This window comes from Dama dama, chromosome 9 (assembly GCF_033118175.1).
Source record: "Dama dama isolate Ldn47 chromosome 9, ASM3311817v1, whole genome shotgun sequence".
In the NCBI taxonomy this organism is placed as follows: domain Eukaryota; kingdom Metazoa; phylum Chordata; class Mammalia; order Artiodactyla; family Cervidae; genus Dama; species Dama dama.
Window position 1 is genome coordinate 19,109,007 of NC_083689.1, and position 14,930 is coordinate 19,123,936.

At 44.8% G+C, this 14,930-nt stretch overlaps 1 protein-coding gene across 9 annotated transcripts in view; it reads left to right on the plus strand.

Annotated features, from left to right (window-relative positions):
- SMARCA4 (SWI/SNF related, matrix associated, actin dependent regulator of chromatin, subfamily a, member 4) overlaps nucleotides 1–1,597 on the plus strand; it is a 91,115-nt gene extending 89,518 nt beyond the window's left edge. For all 9 annotated transcript variants that reach the window (XM_061150339.1, XM_061150340.1, XM_061150338.1 and 6 more), the window contains one exon: nucleotides 1,154–1,597. In XM_061150339.1, coding sequence (XP_061006322.1) covers nucleotides 1,154–1,186 — 33 coding nt within the window. In that variant the 3' untranslated portion in view covers nucleotides 1,187–1,597. The remainder of the gene's footprint in view (nucleotides 1–1,153) is intronic.
- Nucleotides 1,598–14,930: the final 13,333 nt, after the last annotated feature.

Sequence of the window (14,930 nt, forward strand, 5' to 3'; positions counted from 1 at the left end):
AGGGGAGCTGACACCATGAACGGGGCTGTGAGTGGTACCTCAGTGATGGTCCCCCAGGCACGTCAGGAAGGAGCCGCAAGAACCGCAGGAGCACTGAGCCTGTACAGTCTCAAGGGCCTGGGGGCAGGAACACACTCGCTTGCTGTGTTTTAATATTTTGCCCTCTGGCTCCCACCTGGACGCCTGGTCCTTCCCTGCTGCAGGACCTGGGCCGTTTGCCTCACCTATGAGCCTGCCTCCACTTCCACAAAGCAGGGAGGTCAAGTGCATTTCATGGGCCCCAGCTCCCAGCAGAAAGCTTGACAAGCACCATTTCATCATCATTTGTCTTTTTGTAGAGCTATTTGCAGTAACAGCAAAACCCGGTGCCTCAGAATAATCCTGACCGCCGACGTCCATGGTCTTACAGGGACGTTAATGACATTCTGAACACGGGGAGCAGTGGCCTTGTTTGTGGCCAGGAGAGTCTGGGCTGTACAGCTCCCTGTCTGCCCAGTCTGGACCCAGCAGCACCTTCTGTGGGCCTTGCTAAGGTGTTTAAAATGTTTACACAGAAGAGCAGAGATTGTACGTGGTCAGGAATAGCCAAGGTGGTTTTAAAGCCTCAGGTCAGAGGAATTCCCTGGTGATCCAGTGGTTAAGACTCAGCACTTTCACGGCTGAGGGCCCGGGTTTAATACCTGGTCGGAAAACCAAAATACCACAGACCTTGAGGCTCAGCCACAAAAACAAACAAACAAAACCCCACAAGTCAGGGGCCCAGGGACAGGCAGACAGCAGTGGGACGGAGCCGAGAAGGCCCAACTTGCTTCCCAGGAACCGAGAAGGAGTCAGTGTGAGGGTGCAGGGGCCAATCCTTGGGAGAAAATGACGTTTGGATGTGACCTTGGCAGCAGGGACTGAGGGCAAAGGTCACTCCACCCCAACCCCCCGCCTCAGTGTGGACAAGGCAGTTCTGCCTGCACTGGTGATTAAGTATATTTAAAGCAAAGGTCGGGGACTTCCTGATGGTCTAGTGGTTAAAACTCTGCACTCCCAAACTGCAGAGGGGCACAGGTTCAATCCCTGGTCGGGGAACTAAGATCCCACATGCTGTCTGGGTGTTCCCAAGGGCCAGACTGACTCACACTCTCTCCTCCTGTCCCCCTCCCAGGACCGCTCAGGAAGTGGCAGCGAGGAAGACTGAGTCCCGACATTCCAGAGTCTCGACCCCGAGCCCCTCGTTCCAGAGCCGAGACGGTGTTAGCCCTTAGCAGTAACGGGTAGCAGCAGATGTAGTTTCAGACTTGGGATAAAAACTGTATAAACGAGAATCTTCCATATTTATACGGCAGAGAAGATGTAGGACTGTCTGTGTCTGGCCCTGTCCTGGCATCAGTAGCGTTTGTAACAGCATTAACTGTTTAAAACGAGAAAAAAGGAGAAAAAAAAAAAGAATTATGAATTGGGGAACATATGACACCTGTTTTTCTTTTCTTTCCCTGGCAGTACTGTTCGGCCGCAGTTTGGAATCACTGTAGTTTAAAGCTGTGGATGCATGTGTGTAGCCGTCCACTCCTCGTACTGTATTTTATTGGACAGGTCAGACTCGCCGGGGCCGGGGGTCCACAGGCCCGGCGAGGGTATGTCAGTGTCACTGGATGTCAAACAGTAATAAATTAAACCTCCAACAAAAGTCTTGGCTTCTGCTGGACTCATTCCCGGCTCCTGGCATGGGGCGAATGTCTGCAGCCACCTACCCGAGTGATGCAAGGCCCTGGGGCCTTGGGTGGGGCCTCGCTGTGTCTGCAGTCCTGTCCTCCTGTCACCAGATCCTGGGAGTAGGCCCATTTCCCAGGGGAAGACACTGAGGCCCAAGCAAAGGAAAATCTTGCCTGGATGTCACACCATCGTGACCAGCAGCCTGGGCTCTCTCTGGGTCTCTGACCAGTGCCCTTCCCCATCGTTTGTTTAAGCCCACCATGTCATGCAGAGAGCAGACAGAGCAGTCCCTGCCCCCTTGCAGCCACGGTGGGGTCAGGAAGACAGGTGAACGGGCAGGTGCCTCTCGGCAGTCTGAGTCCTGGCGCAGGAGCCCCAGGGCATTGTGGGAACCCAGGTGGTGAGGGAGAGCTTCCAAGGCCAGAACTTACTTTAGGTCCTATTCTGTAGTTTTTGTGTCTCCCTAAGATCTTGTATTCATGAGTCACTGTCATCATATTTGCCTTTAATTCTTCAAACATTGTTCACTTTAGTTTTATGAATATGTTTATACTGACTGCTGTGAAGTACAATATCTGGACTCCCTCAGAGACATTTCTATTGACTTACTTTTTTTTTCCTCAGGGTAAGTCACACTTAGCTGTTTGTTTGCATGTCATGCTGCCTTTTTTTTTTTTTTTTTTTGTGAAAAACAGGCTTTTCTTTTGGCCGTGCCATGTGGCCTGTGGGACCCCAGCTCCCTGACCAGGGATTGAACCTACACCCCTGGTAGTAAAAGAGCAGTGATTAAGAATCTGCCTTGCAATGCAGGGGGATGTGGGTTCGATCACTGGCCAGGGAACTAAGATTCCATATACCACAGAACAACTAAGCCCACACACCCCAGCTAGAGAATCCAGGTGCCACAATGAAAGATCCACATGCCTCAGCCATGATCCAGCACAGCCAAATAAATAAATGATTTTAAGAAATGGACATTTTTTAAAATAATAGATTCTAGCAACTCTGAATTCCTCTTTCCCCACACAAACAGGGAGTTGTCATGGTGGCATGCGTGTTCTGTTTGTTTTAGTAAGTGCTGAGCCGACTCTGTAGGGTCCCTCTCCCCCACGATGTGCAGCTGTTGATGTCTCTGCTCAATTTTTGAGTTTCTGCTTTTCATTATTTTTAGGCTGACTCCCTCTGGGAGTCACCCCTTGTTTGGTCTAGCTTCGGGGCCAGCGAGCGATGGCTTGGAGGTTGTGCTCAAACCCCTGAGTCAGTGAGGCTCAAACCTGGGGCCTGTGCTCAGGCCAGTTTGCAAGCCAGACCTGCCTTTGCTTCTTGCCCGTCCCTCTTACATTTTCTCAGCATGTGCACATGGCCTTCTGCGGGGCAGGTTGCCTGTATTTGTGGGTTGATGGGGTCTCTCCGGCTCTCATGCAGCCTGTTGCATACATGCGCCTTTTCAGACCCTCACGACACGTGGGGCCAGCTGTTTCATTCGACCTCCCGACGATAGATGGTACACCAGCAGCCATGTTGGGCCATGAGGTGGTGCTGTGCATAGGGGTGCAAATACTAAAGGAACAACATAGAGGCTCTTCTCCAACACTGAGGCACCAGCTCCAGACTTTGACATGAGAGAGATCATCTATCCTGACTAGGTTACCAATCTGTTGCCACCAGGATCTCAACCTCAGTGAGGAGACCTTGGCCTTCCCCATACACTCCACTCTGAGATCTCTACTGTATCCAATTCACCCAGAGGCCTGAGGTGTTACTTGGCTCCAAGTCAGCCCGCTCCCACAGTGATGTTCACGGCTTGTCCTGGCCAGTAGGAGCTGGGAATCCAAAACACCATAATCTCCCACTGTTCTTACTTTCCCACTTAGTATTCTTGAGTAAATCTTTCTTAATTTGTTTAATGCCTTTAATTAATCTGCAGCACCCTGAAGTGGGTTGTTTCTGACAATTCTCTACTTTTATGGTTGCCTGTTTGGAATGCATTTGCCAAGATACTCACATGTCATTTTGAAAGTCTGCTTTTGCGGGGGGTGCTTCCATGGCTGTTCAGTGGTTAAGACTCAGAGCTGAGGGGAGGAGCCAAGATGGCGGAGGAATAGGACAGGGAGACCACTTTCTCTCCTACAAATTCATCGAAAGAACAACTGAACGCAGAGCAAACTTCACAAAACAACTTCTGATCGCTAGCTGAGGACATCAGGAGCCCAGAAAAGCAGCCCATTGTCTTCAAAAGGAGGTAGGACAAAATATAAAAGATAAAAAGAGAGACAAAATAGCTAGGGACGGAGACCCGTCCTGGGAAGGGAGTCTTAATAGAGGAAGTTTCCAAACACCAGGAAACCCTCGCACTGGCGGGTCTGGGGGAAGTTTTCGAATCTCGGAGGGCAACCTAACTGGGAGGGGAAAAATAAATAAAACCCACAGATTACGTGCCTAAAAGCAACTCCCAGCAGAAAAGTACCCCAGACACCCGCATCCGCCACCAGCAAGTGGGGGCGGAACGGAGAGGAGCGGGGGGCATTGCTTAGGGTAAGGACCAGGCCTGAGTGCCCTGAGGGCAATCGGAGGGACCTTTTATGAGATTCCAACTTAAACTGTGGGATAGCAAAAGAGAGAAAATTAACGGGCCCAAACACACTGCCGGCCGATCGCAGAACAAAGGGTCTGAGCAAGTCCAGAGAAGAGCTAGCCTGCGGGCCCAAGCCCCGCAGGAGGCAGGAGGCAGGAGGGAGGGGAAAGGGGCAAACTTGGCCCCAGAGATGGCATCCCCTACCACACTGCAAACAGGCCTCCGGTTTCTAACCAAAGACTTCCTGAGATTCTGGATGGTCGACATCCGCCGGGAGGGTCGCGGCTAAACTCAAGGCGCACGCACCCAACCAGCGCGGGCGGAAACTGAGGCTGGGACCGCTGAGGGGAGAAGGCGCACCACACCCGGGGAGAGTGCGCCCGTCAAGCTCCTGGCTGCCTGAGCTGCTCAGGCGGGGAAGGCACAAAACGCAGGCGCAACTGAGTCCGCGCTTTTGTGGAGTACTCGAAAACTGGAACCGCACGCAACGCAGGGCCCGCTCCATATAGAGCAGCCGGGAGCCTGAGCAGCGTAGACGGGGACAGCAGTTCCCCTCCCTCCCCGCAGCACGACAGAACTAGCGAACCTGAACTAGAGACCACCTCCGCCCACCTGTGTCAGGGCGGAAATTAGGCACTGAAGAAACTGGCAAACAGAAGCCAAATAAACAAAGGGAACCACTTCAGAAGGGACTGGTGCAACAGATTAAAATCCCTGTAGGTAACACCAACTACACCGGAAGGGGCCTATAGATACCAAGAAGTGTAAGTTGGAACAAGGAGCTATCTGAAACAACCAAACCCACACTGACCGCAACAGCTCCAGAGAAATTCCTAGATATATTTTTACCTTTTTTTGTTGTTGTTAATTAAAAAAAGTTTTTTTTTCTTTTTTGTTTTTTTCTCTTTTATTTCTTTTAAAATTCCCTATTACTCCCCCACTACTCCTTAACTTTCATTTTCATATATTTTTATGATTTTTTTAATTAGGAAAAAAAATTTTCTTTTTTTTCTTTTTTCTTCTTATTTAAAGTCCTCTATTACTCCTCTACTACTCCTTAATTTTCATTTTCATTTCACTATAATCTTGCAAAAAAAAAAGAGAAGCCCTATTTTTAAATCGAACTTCATATATATCTCTAAAATTTTTTGTGTTTTTGTTTTTAATATTGTATCTTTAAGAGTCTAACCTCTACTCTAGATTTTTAATTTTTGTTTTTCAGTGTGTGATATAAATTTTGGACATTTAAGAATCCAATATTCAGTTCCCATTTTTATTCAGGAGTGTGTTGATTACTCTCTCCCACTTTTGACTCCAACATTCGAATCATAGGAGTCCCAGAAGAAGAAGACAAAAAGAAGGGCCATGAGAAAATACTCGAGGAGATAATAGCTGAAAACCTCCCTAAAATGGGGAAGGAAATAGCCACCCAAGTCCAAGAAACCCAGAGAGTCCCAAACAGGATAAACCCAAGGCGAAACACCCCAAGACACATATTAATCAAATTAACAAAGATCAAACACAAAGAACAAATATTAAAAGCAGCAAGGGAGAAACAACAAATAACACACAAAGGGATTCCCATAAGGGTAACAGCTGATCTATCAATAGAAACCGTCCAGGCCAGAAGGGAATGGCAGGACATACTTACAGTAATGAAAGAGAATAACCTACAACCTAGACTACTGTACCCAGCAAGGATCTCATTCAGATATGAAGGAGAATTCAAAAGCTTTACAGACAAGCAAAAGCTGAGAGAATTCAGCACCACCAAACCAGCTCTTCAACAAATGCTAAAGGATCTTCTCTAGACAGGAAACACAGAAAGGTTGTATAAACGTGAACCCAAAACAACAAAATAAATGGCAACGGGACCACACCTATCAATAATTACCTTAAATGTAAATGGGTTGAATGCCCCAACCGAAAGACAAAGACTGGCTGAATGGATACAAAAACAAGACCCCTATATATGCTGTCTACAAGAGACCCACCTCAAAACAAGACACATACAGACTGAAAGTGAAGGGCTGGAAAAAAATATTTCACGCAAACGGAGAACAAAAGAAAGCAGGAGTCTCAATACTCATATCAGATAAAATAGACTTTCAAATAAAGGCTGTAAAAAGAGACAAAGAAGGACACTACATAATGATCAAAGGATCAATCCAAGAAGAAGATATAACTATTATATATGCACCCAACATAGGAGCACCGCAATATGTAAGGCAAACACTAACGAGTATGAAAGAGGAAATTAATAGTAACACAATAATAGTGGGAGACTTTAATACCCCACTCACAACTATGGATAGGTCAACTAAACAGAAAATTAACAAGGAAACACAAACTTTAAATGACACAATGGACCAGCTAGACCTAATTGATATCTATAGGACATTTCACCCCAAAACAATCAATTTCACCTTTTTCTCAAGTCCACACGGAACCTTCTCCAGAATAGATCACATCCTGGGCCATAAATCTAGTCTTGGTAAATTCAAAAAAATTGAAATCATTCCAGTCATCTTTTCTGACCACAGTGCAGTAAGATTAGATCTCAATTACAGGAAAAAAATTGTTAAAAATTCAAACATATGGAGGCTAAATAACACGCTTCTGAATAACCAACAAATCATAGAAGAAATCAAAAAAGAAATCAAAATATGCATAGAAACGAATGAAAATGAAAACACAACAACCCAAAACCTATGGGACACTGTAAAAGCAGTGCTAAGGGGAAGGTTCATAGCATTACAGGCTTACCTCAAGAAACAAGAAAAAAGTCAAATAAATAACCTAACTCTACACCTAAAGCATCTAGAGAAGGAAGAAATGAAGAACCCCAGGGTTAGTAGAAGGAAAGAAATCTTAAAAATTAGGGCAGAAATAATGCAAAAAGAAACTAAAGAGACCATAGCAAAAATCAACAAAGCTAAAAGTTGGTTTTTTGAAAAAATAAACAAAATTGACAAACCATTAGCAAGACTCATTAAGAAACAAAGGGAGAAGAACCAAATTAACAAAATTAGAAATGAAAATGGAGATATCACAACAGACAACACTGAAATACAAAGGATCATAAGAGACTACTACCAGCAGCTCTATGCCAATAAAATGGACAACTTGGAAGAAATGGACAAATTCTTAGAAAAGTATAACTTTCCAAAACTGAACCAGGAAGAAATAGAAGATCTTAACAGAGCCATCACAAGCAAGGAAATCGAAACTGTAATCAGAAATCTTCCATCAAACAAAAGCCCAGGACCAGATGGCTTCACAGCTGAATTCTACCAAAAATTTAGAGAAGAGCTAACACCTATCTTACTCAAACTCTTCCAGAAAATTGCAGAAGAAGGTAAACTTCCAAACTCATTCTATGAGGCCACCATCACCCTAATTCCAAAACCAGACAAAGATGCCACAAAAAAAGAAAACTACAGGCCAATATCACTGATGAACATAGATGCAAAAATCCTTAACAAAATTCTAGCAAACAGAATCCAACAACATATTAAAAAAAATCATACACCATGACCAAGTGGGCTTTATCCCAGGAATACAAGGATTCTTCAATATTCACAAATCAATCAGTGTGATACACCACATTAACAAATTGAAAGATAAAAACCATATGATTATCTCAATAGATGCAGAGAAAGCCTTTGACAAAATTCAATACCCATTTATGATTAAAACTCTCCAGAAAGCAGGAATAGAAGGAACATACCTCAACATAATAAAAGCTATATATGACAAACCCACAGCAAGCATTACCCTCAATGGTGAAAAATTGAAAGCATTTCTCCTAAAATCAGGAACAAGACAAGGGTGCCCACTCTCACCACTACTATTCAACATAGTGTTGGAAGTTCTGGCCACAGCAATCAGAGCAGAAAAAGAAGTAAAAGGAATCCAGATAGGAAAAGAAGAAGTGAAACTCTCGCTATTTGCAAATGACATGATCCTCTACATAGAAAACCCTAAAGACTCTACCAGAAAATTACTAGAGCTAATCAACAAATATAGTAAAGTTGCAGGATATAAAATTAACACACAGAAATCCCTTGCATTCCTATACACTAACAATGAGAAAACAGAAAGAGAAATTAAGGAAACAATGCCATTCACCATTGCAACAAAAAGAATAAAATACTTAGGAGTATATCTACCTAAAGAAACAGAAGACCTATACATAGAAAACTATAAAACACGGATGAAAGAAATCAAAGAGGACACAAACAGATGGAGAAACATACCGTGTTCATGGATTGGAAGAATCAATATTCTCAAAATGGCTATACCACCCAAAGCAATCTGTAGATTCAATGCAATCCCTATCAAGCTACCAACGGTATTTTTCACAGAACTAGAACAAATAATTTCACAATTTGTATGGAAATACAAAAAACCTCGAATAGCCAAAGTAATCTTGAGAAAGAAGAATGGAACTGGAGGAATCAACCTGCCTGACTTCAGACTATACTACAAAGCCACAGTCATCAAGACAGTATGGTACTGGCACAAAGACAGAAATATAGATCAATGGAACAGAATAGAAAGCCCAGAGATAAATCCATGAACCTATGGACACCTTATCTTCGACAAAGGAGACAAGGATATACAATGGAAAAAAGACAACCTCTTTAACAAGTGGTGCTGGGAAAACTGGTCAACCACTTGTAAAAGAATGAAACTAGAACACTTTCTAACACCATACTCAAAAATAAACTCAAAATGGATTAAAGATCTAAATGTAAGACCAGAAACTATAAAACTCCTAGAGGAGAACATAGGCAAAACACTCTCTGACATAAATCACAGCAGGATCCTCTATGACCCACCTCCCAGAATATTGGGAATAAAAGCAAAAATAAACAAATGGGACCTAATGAAACTTAAAAGCTTTTGCACTACAAAGGAAACCATAAGTAAGGTGAAAAGACAGCCCTCAGATTGGGAGAAAATAATAACAAATGAAGCAACAGACAAAGGATTACTCTCAAAAATATACAAGCAACTCCTGCAGCTCAATTCCAGAAAAATAAATGACCCAATCAAAAAATGGGCCAAAGAACTAAACAGACATTTCTCCAAAGAAGACATATGGATGGCTAAAAAACATATGAAAAGATGCTCAACATCACTCATTATCAGAGAAATGCAAATCAAAACCACAATGAGGTACCATTACACGCCAGTCAGGATGGCTGCTATCCAAAAGTCTACAAGCAATAAATGCTGGAGAGGGTATGGAGAAAAGGGAACCCTCTTACATTGTTGGTGGGAATGCAAACTAGTACAGCCGCTATGGAGAACAGTGTGGAGATTTCTTAAAAAACTGGAAATAGAACTGCCATATGACCCAGCAATCCCACTCCTGGGCATACACACCGAGGAAACCAGATCTGAAAGAGACACATGAACCCCAATGTTCATCGCAGCACTATTTATAATAGCCAGGACATGGAAGCAACCTAGATGCCCATCAGCAGACGAATGGATAAGGAAGCTGTGGTACATATACACCATGGAATATTACTCAGCCATTAAAAAGAATTCATTTGAATCAGTTCTAATGAGATGGATGAAACTGGAGCCCATTATACCGAGTGAAGTAAGCCAGAAAGATAAAGAACATTACAGCATACTAACACATATATATGGGATTTAGAAAGATGGTAATGATAACCCTATATGCAAGGCAGAAAAAGAGACACAGATGTACAGAACAGACTTTTGGACTCTTTGGGAGAAGGCGAGGGTGGGATGTTTCAAGAGAACAGCATCGAAACATGTATATTATCTGTGGTGAAACAGATCACCAGCCCAGGTTGGATGCATGAGACAAGTGCTCGGGCCTGGTGCACTGGGAAGACCCAGAGGGAGCGGGTAGAGAGGGAGGTGGGAGGGGGGATTGGGATGGGGAATACATGTAAAACCATGGCTGATTCATGTCAGTGTATGACAAAACCCACTACAATATTGTAAAGTAATTAGCCTCCAACTAATAAAAATAAATGAAAAAAAAAAAAAAGAAAGACTCAGAGCTTTCAATGCAGGGGGCATGGGTTCGATTCCTGGTAAGGGAACGAAGATCCCACATGCCACGTGTGTGTGCATGCTAAGTCACTCAGTTGTGTCCAACTTTTTGCAACCCTGTGGACTGAGGCTCCCCTGTCCATGAAAGTTTCCAGGCAAGAATACTGGAGTGGGTTGCTATTTCTTCCTCCAGGGGATCTTCCCAACCCAGGGATAGAACCTGCATCTTTACCTGGGAAGCCACATGCCATATGGCACAGCCAAAAAAAAGAAAAAATATATATACATTTTTGTGTGTGAATGATTTTTACTTCATTTTAATAGATTTAGATTTATTTTAATGCTTACAGAAAATCAATTCACAAACACTTGATTTCATAGTATTCAGACTGAGGCCAGTGTAAAAAAGAGTCCCTTCATGGGGGTTGGGGGAGGATGGGAGAAGTATATGTGGAATTTGAACAGGAGAAAATATGTGTCTGATGGGCTTCCTTGGTGGCCCACTGGTTGAGACTCCAGCTACCAATGGGTTTGATCCCTGGGTCAGGAAGTTCCCCTGGAGAAGGAAATGGCAACCCACTCCAGTATTCTTGCCTGGGAAATTCCACGGACAGAGGAACCTGGCGGGTTATAGTCCACGGGGTTGCAAAAGAGTCAGGCATGACTTAGTGACTAAACAACAACATCAATGTGTCTAATTACAGTTTGTTGCAGAATAGATGGCAGAAAAATTCCGAATAATGTTGACTTGTTGGCCATGAGTTCATGTCATGCCTCTCTCATGTCAAAGTCTGGAGTTGGTGTCTCAGAGTGTTGGAGAACAGCTTCTATCTTGTTGCTTTCAGCATTACCTCATGACACAAGAGGGCTGCTGATGCTCCATCTCTCCTTCACATCCCAGCCATCAACGAGGAGACAAGGGGAAGGAGAAAGGCCCACCCATCCTTTAGAGATCCTCTCTGGAAACCAACACTTCATTTTCTTATGTGCTGCAATGTAGTCAAATGGCCACGCCACTAGCTGCACAGGAAGCTAAGAAATGCAGCCTGTCTGGTGCCTATGTGCCCTGCTAAAGCTGTGGGCACACCACTTACTTGCTCACTGCCTACTTTGCACTGGTTAGCCCCAGTCTTCAGATGAGTAAACAGGCACAGAGAAGAGAAGGACTTGCCCGAGGCTGCACGGCCAGTCCTAGACCCGGTGGTTGTCGAGCCCTGTTCACCTTCCTCCCACAGTGGGTGGTCATGGCTTTGAATTCTGGCCCTGCCATGTCCAAGCTCTGTGACTTTGGGCAGCTCTCTGCACCTCTGAGCCCACTAAGAGACAACCCAGAAACTTCATGGAGGATTCTGTTTTTCTTTGGGCATTTTTGTATTTTCTTGGGTGACAATGAAATGAGAAATCATTTTTCAGAGAGAAAAATGAAGGGAATCAAGAGGAGCTAGTTGAGCTGAACGTCCTCACATGCAAAGCCAAGGGTGGTGGTGACCCAGGGACAAGTGGGCTGTGGTGAGGGTGAGAGGTCAGCCCCCTGGCCTGGCTTTCCCACACTGATCTTGGCCTGAGGTCCTGGAACCAGCCTGGCTGGCGCTCGTGTGGACACTGGCCATGAACCAGGGACTTCCACCAACCTGAACTCTTGTTGCTCCTGGTGACAGCTGCTAACTGCCCTCCCCCAACCCCCACTGGCCTGTGCTTTCAGCACCCATCTATCCACACAGTCCTTTTCCCTCTATCTCAGTCCTGCTGGCCAGTGCCTTCCTCCCCCATTTATCCCAACAGCCCTGAGGGGTGGAGGACACAAGTGAAGCTCAGAGAGGTTGAGGCACTTGCCTAAGGCCACACAGATTTGGGCCCAGATTTCTGGAGCCCGGGCATAAACCCTTGGAGATTGGGACCTCCAAACCTGGAGGAAAGGCCCTGGATCTGGCAGCGTGAAACAGGCCCTGGAAAGGGTGAATTGAGTAATAGAACACAGGTCTGTGTGTCCTCAGTGGAGCAGGCAGGCAGGCCCCAGCAAGAATTGGGCAAGCAAATTCTTTCGCCTGGAATGCCGGATAGTGAGGGCATGATGGGAGTCCCTAGGGTGCCCTGGCACAGCCAGGACTGGGGGAAAGGCAGTCAGGAAAAATACGGAGCATCACATGTGACAGATGGTCACATTATCTCCCTCCCCACATGCACTTCTGGAACCTGGTAACTACCTCTTCAAGGCATGGAATCTAGGGGCTTCCTTGGTGGCACAGTGGATTAGAATCCACCTGCCAATGCAATGGACACAGGTTTGATCCCTGGTCCGGGAGGATTCCGCATACTGCAAGGCAACTACGCCTGTGAGCCACAGTTACTGAAGCCTGTGTGCCTGGAGCCTGAGCTCCGCAACAAGAGAAGCCACCACAATGTGAAGCCCACCCACTGCTCACTGAAACCAGAAAAAGACTGTGAGCAGCCAAGAAGACTAAGCACAACCATAAATCATTTTTTTAAAAACAAGAATCTGAAAATAATAAACATATATGTATAATTGAATCACTTCACTGTACACTGAAACAACATTGTAAATCATTTACTGTTGTTGTTCAGTTGCCAAGTCATGTCTGACTCTTTGCGACCCCGTGGACTGCAGCATGCCAGGCTTCCCTGTCCTTCACTATCTCCCCAAGTTTGCTCAAACTCATGTCCATTGAGTCAGTGATGCCATCCATCCAACTGCCTCATCCTCTGTTGCCCCTTTCTCCTCTTGCCCTCAATCTTTCCCAGCATCAGGGTCTTTTCCAAAGAGTCGACTCTTTGCAACAGATGGCCACAGTATTGGAGCTTTAGGTTCAGCATCAATCTTCCAATGAATATTCAAGGTTGATTTCCTTTAGAATTGACTGTTTGATCTCCTTGCAGTCCAAGTGATTTTCAAGAGTCCACCAGCACCACAGTTTGAGAGCATCAATTCTTAAGCGCTCAGCCTTCTTTATGATCCAACTCTCACATCCATACGTGACTACTGGAAAAACCATAGCTTTGACTTTATGATCCTTTGTTGGCAAAGTGCTATCTCTGCTTTTTAATACACTGTCTAGATCTGTCATAGATTTTCTTCCAAGGAGCAAGAGCCTTTTAATTTCATGGCTGCAGTCACCATCTGCAGTGATTTTGGAGCCCAAGAAAATAAAATCTGTCATGTTTCCACTTTTCCCCATCTATTTGCCATGAAGTGATGTGACTGGATGCCATGATCTTCATTTTTTGAATACTGAGTTTTAAGCCAGATTTTTCACTCTCCTCAAGAGGCTCTTTAGTTCCTCTTTGTTCTCTGCCATTAAAGTGGTATTAACTGCATACTTAAATTTAAAAAACTGATGCAGAAGAGTGACTGGATCTAGAAATTAATTAAAGATAACTAGAAAAGACAGTGTATTGAAAAAAAAAAAAAGGACTTGGAATCTAATTCTTCTTCCCTTGACTCTGGCTTGGGACTCTGATAAGCAGTGGAGTGCAGTAGAAGTGACACTGTGTCTGCTAAGAAGGGGTCATACAAAGCTCCGCAGCTTGTTGGGATACTTCTTTTTGAAGCCATCATCTGTCATGGAACAGCCCAAATGCCTAGAAGCCACCATGTTGTGAGAAAGCATAAATAAGCCCATGCCAAGAGACCACCAAGCCCACATGAGGGGCAAGAGACGGTTGGCCAAACCCCCAGCTGTGGGCACCCACCCGGGTGAGCCCTTCCCATTTTCCTTACACAAAGAAACCATGAGAGAGAATAAACTGAATGTTGTTTTAAGCCACTCAGCTGTGGAATGATGGTTTTTCTACACAGTGATAGCAACTGGAACATCCTAAAACAATTTTTCACATCACATGGGTCTCATTAAGCTAACATGGAAAGGACTTCCTTAGGGGTCAAGTGGTTAAGAATCTGCCTGCCAAAGCAGGGACATAGGGTTGATCCCTGGTCCAGGAAGATTCCACATGCTGTGGGGCCACTAAGCCCGCGCACAACCACTGAGCCCGAATTCTAGAGCCCCATGCTCTGTAGCAACAGAAGCCACAGCAATGAGAAGCCGCTGCAGTGAGAAGCCGCTGCAGTGAGAAGCCACCACATCGCAACTAAAGAGTAGCCCCCACTCACTTCAACTAGAGAAGCCCTTGCGCAAGAACAAACCCAGCACAGCCAAAAATAAAACAGAAAACTAACATGGAAAGATCTTTAGACCAATGCTAAAGCTAGAAAAGCAAGCTGCACAATGAAATGTCCAGCAAGATGCCTTTTCTGGGCACGTACACAGGATCGCATATATTTGTTCTGGACCATGTCACTGCCACATAGACGTTTAGAGAAATATTTGTCAGGATACACCCCAAATACACTATATCCTGAACAGCTGGAGGCAGGGGACAAGAAGATGGAGTTGGGAGCTTCTCCAAGCTCATGAGGTTCTAGACACATGTCCTTTTATGGCTGTTTATTTATTTATTTATTTTTTTAGGTTTTTAGTGTTTTTTTTAGATTTTAGGTGGTTTTTTTTTTTTTTTTTTTTTTTTTTGTTACAGGATGCAGCATGCAGGATCTTAGTTCCCTGACCAAGGAACGAACCTTCGCTCCCTGCATTGGAAG